This window comes from Antrostomus carolinensis, unplaced genomic scaffold (assembly GCF_000700745.2).
Source record: "Antrostomus carolinensis isolate BGI_N321 unplaced genomic scaffold, ASM70074v2 scaffold30978, whole genome shotgun sequence".
Lineage (NCBI taxonomy): Eukaryota > Metazoa > Chordata > Aves > Caprimulgiformes > Caprimulgidae > Antrostomus > Antrostomus carolinensis.
The window spans coordinates 1-4,168 of record NW_010331395.1 but is presented as its reverse complement, the minus strand read 5'-3'; the positions used below and the strand labels follow the sequence as shown (position 1 = coordinate 4,168).

Sequence of the window (4,168 nt, the reverse complement as noted above, 5' to 3'; positions counted from 1 at the left end):
TGGGGTGGGACAGGATAGATGAGTTGGTTGGGTTGGCTTGGGATGGTTGGGATGGAATGGATGGGTTGGGCTGGGATGAGTTGGGATGCGATGGGTTGGGACAGGACAGGGGGGACAAGCACAGGGGATTGAGGCAGGAAACAGCATAGGCGTGGTAGACACCACGTCTCACAGCGCATCATGGTGGCACATAGCAGGGCTTCAAGACCATCCACCAAGGTGTCTCTCCCCACAGCACCTTCCCAGCAGAGCTGGGTGAGATCTTCGCGGCGTGGCAGGAGGAGGGCACGGAGCGGGGCAAAGCGCCCATCGGGCAGCGCCTGGTCTCGGCCTCCCTCTTCCTGCGGTTCCTCTGTCCCGCCATCATGTCCCCCAGCCTCTTCGGCCTCGTCCAGGAGTATCCGAGTGAGGCCACTGCCCGTACACTCACTCTGGTGGCCAAGGTCATCCAGAACTTGGCCAACTTCACCACGTACGTCATGGCAGGGCACAGCACTGGTACCAGTGGGGCAGGACATCCCCATGGGGAAGCCATGGGGCAGGGGGGACATCTCCTACGTGATGTGTGGCATGTGCCGTGGACAGTCATGGAGCAGTAGGGTTGTTCCCATCAAACCATGGAGGGTTTGTTGGGAACAACAGGGATGTCCCCTACGTGCCGTGGGGCAGGAGAGGACATCTCCACTTCATGCATGGGGCTTTTGTGTCCCAGTTGCAGCACCTCATGTCTCACCTGTGGTTCTTGGTCCAAGAATATGGCATTGTCCTCACCCATGGCCTGTAGACAGGGTGGTCACGTGGTGCAGGGACACTGCAGTGACTTGGTCCACAATCCTGGAGGTGGCCTGGCCCATGACCGTGGTGGTGGCCCAGGCCATTGCTTGGCCCCCAGGTAACTGGACATGGTGGTCCACAGGTTTGGCGAGAAAGAGGCCTACATGGGCTTCATGAACGAGTTCTTGGAGCACAACTGGAGCACCATGATGGCCTTCCTGCAGAACGTGGCCAACCCTGAGAGCAGCGTCCACATGGCCACCTATGACGGTTACGTGGATCTGGCCCTGGAGCTCGCCACTCTCCACCTCCTGCTCTGTGACATCTTCTCCAGCCTGGACCAGGTGCCACCACCCATTTGTCCCCAAGGGTAGCTGGTGAGACTGGCCAGCTCCTCCCCATACACAGAGCTGGTGTCCACTGCTCCATGGATGGCACAAGGCCACCCATTGTCCCCCTAATGTCCTTGTCTCATCCTGCTAGGCCACGCAGCAGGAGCTGGAGCCCCTGCCCACCATCCTCACCGCCATCAGGGAGGGGACTCCTGTCCCTGTCTCTGTCCAGCTCAGCTCCACCACAGAGCGAACATACCGGTGGGTAGACAGGGACACATGTGGGACCAAAGAGGACATGTGGGGCCAGGAGGAGCTTTGGTAGAGGGGTGACACTAGGGTGGGTTTGGGTTGGTTCTGGTCCTGGTCCTGGCTGGGTTCAGGGGATGGTTCTGGTCTTGGTTGGGTCTTGGGAGATTCTGGTCCAGAATGGGGTAGGAGTCACTGGTCCCAGTTAAGTTCAGGGGTTGGTTTTGGTCCTTGATGGGTCCACCAGATGGTTGTGGTCCAGACAGCAGATGGTCCTAGTCCCAGTTCAGGGGATGGTTCTGGTCTGATCTGGATTTGGTGGATACTTCTGGTCCAGATGTTTCTGGCCCCAGATGGATTTAGAGGATATTTCCGGTACTGGACAGGTTCAAGATGGTTCTGGTCTCACCTGGATTTGGAGTGACTCTGGTTCCAGCTGGGTTTAAGCTGGTTGAGGTCAGGGATGGTTTTGAGGATGGTTCTGGTTCCCGTTGGCTTTGGAGAATGGTTCTGGTTCCCGTTGGCTTTGGAGGATGTTTCTGGTCCCAGATGAGTTTGAGGTGCTTCAGGTCCAGGCTGAGTTCAGAAGATGGTCTGATCCCAACTGAGTTTGGGGTGCCTCTGGTCCTGGTTGGGTTCAGGGTGGTTCTGGTCCCTCCTGGGTCTGGTGCTGGTCAGGTCCTCGGCCATGCCACCATCCCATCTTCCCTTTCAGTCCGGCAGAGAGCTCCAAACCCGGCTTCCTGCCACCACGGGACCTGAGCAAGCACAGCCCCCTCATCAAGACCCAGTCCCTCATCAGCATCCAGCGCGTCTGGGGCCGGGAGGATGGACCAGAACCGGAGCCATCACCGGCACCGGCACCATCACCACCACCCAGCCGGGAACGTCGCAACGTCCAGCGCACCCAGAGCGTGCCGGCGCAGAGCAAAGCTGCCCGGCGCCTACGAAAGCAGAACAGCGTTGAGCATGTGGTGGAGCCACCAGCTGAGGACAACCCAGGATCCCTCATCCTCCGTGACACCCCGGTAAGTCATGGCAGCCACCACGCCACCCTTGTGTTGGCATCAATGCTCCAAGGAGGACGCCGGCGTTAACGTGGTGCCATCGGTGCCGTAGGGTCGTGGGAAGTTGCGCTCATCAGCGTCGTTGCCGCGCAAGTCAACGGTGCCGTGGCAGCGCTACGCGGAGGAGGCGGCGGCAGCACAGGGCGAGCTCTACGCCATCCGCCCGTTGGAGAAGGTAACTTCCTCCTCCAGAAGGTCTGGCAGCAACCTCCTTCTCCAGAAGGTTTGGTAGTAGCCAAACTCATCGGGGTGGCCTGTTGATCCCACACCTCATCCTTGTCCCCCTCCAGCACGGGCGCTTGATTGAGGTGCTACGGAAGGAGGTGGCGGAGAACCGGGAGAAGTTACAGCTGATGGAGACGCGGGTGGGCAAGATGGAGGTCCAACACCGCGGGCTGCGACAGGAGCAGGATCAGCACCGCGAGCAGGTCGAGCGTCTCTGGCAGCAGATGGAGGAGGTGAACGCCCGCGCGGCCAGTTTGGGTGCCAGGTAGGGATGGGGATGGGGAGTGGGTGCTCCAAACCAGTGGGTGCCCCACACCAAGCCCAAGATGTGGGGACACTTTGGGGCTGACAGGGCCACCAGGACCCTTTGGGACAGGACCATGGGGACACTTTGGGGTGACAGGGCCACCAGGACCCTTTGGGACAGGACCGTGGGGACACTTTGGGGTGACAGGGCCACCAGGACCCTTTGGGACAGGGCTGTGGGGACACTTTGGGGATGACAGGGCCACCAGGACCCTTTGGGACAGGCCCATGGGGACACTTTGGGGTGACAGGGCCACCAGGACCCTTTGGGACAGGGCTGTGGGGACACGTTGGGGTGACAGGGCCACCAGGACCCTTTGGGGTGGGGACACTTTGGGGTGACAGGGCCACCAGGACCCTTTGGGACAGGGCCGTGGGGACACTTTGGGGTGACAGGGCCACCAGGACCCTTTGGGACAGGGCTGTGGGGACACTTTGGGGCTGACAGGGCCACCAGGACCCTTTGGGACAGGCCCATGGGGACACTTTGGGGTGACAGGGCCACCAGGACCCTTTGGGACAGGGCTGTGGGGACACTTTGGGGTGACAGGGCCACCAGGACCCTTTGGGACAGGGCTGTGGGGACACTTTGGGGATGACAGGGCCACCAGGACCTGGGCTCATCCCCAACCCATTTAGGCTGACAGCAGCTGAAGGCACCAGGAAGAAAGACCTGGAGAGGCTGAAGAGCAGTGAGGAGAAGAACCGAGAGCTGGTAAGAGCTGGGAGGCGGGTGCACCCATGGGTGACAAGAGGGACCTGGGTGGGAGCTGACGTGATCCCATCGCAGGAGAGACGGTTGTTGGCGCTGGAGCGGGAGCAGGCGGAGCTCCGAGGTGCCATCACCCAAGCCCTGGGCCACCCCAGGAGGACGGGATGCCGGCTGCCAGCGCGGGGTTGGGATGAGAGCGGCGATGACGCTCAGGCCACCAGCGTGTAACTGGCTGTCTCAATGTCCCCAAGGTGTCCCTGCAGCCCTGTCACCTGTCATCTCCTGCGTCTTTAATCCTGGTCCCATGGGGTGTCCCCCCCCAGGCAATAAACAGCGCTGGTGTCACTGTCACAAGGTGCTTGGTTGTGTCCTGCCACCACTTGAGGCTCTGTCCCCAATCCCGTGATGTCCCCACCACCCTACACCTGCTTGGGACACCTCAGGTCCTGGGGTGGTGACAGAGATGGCAGGGCCATGGGGACACTTTGGGGATGACAGGGCCA

General features: G+C 60.9%; 1 protein-coding gene across 1 annotated transcript in view; it reads left to right on the top strand.

Annotated features, from left to right (window-relative positions):
- LOC104529033 (RAS protein activator like-3) overlaps nt 1-3,893 on the top strand; it is a gene marked incomplete at its 5' end in the record, with an annotated part of 4,981 nt that extends 1,088 nt beyond the window's left edge. The window contains 8 exons of the mRNA XM_029086281.1: nt 236-472; nt 917-1,118; nt 1,258-1,367; nt 2,071-2,383; nt 2,475-2,597; nt 2,713-2,912; nt 3,593-3,668; nt 3,744-3,893. Of these exons, the coding sequence (XP_028942114.1) occupies nt 236-472; nt 917-1,118; nt 1,258-1,367; nt 2,071-2,383; nt 2,475-2,597; nt 2,713-2,912; nt 3,593-3,668; nt 3,744-3,893 (1,411 nt within the window). The remainder of the gene's footprint in view (nt 1-235; nt 473-916; nt 1,119-1,257; nt 1,368-2,070; nt 2,384-2,474; nt 2,598-2,712; nt 2,913-3,592; nt 3,669-3,743) is intronic.
- Nucleotides 3,894-4,168: the final 275 nt, after the last annotated feature.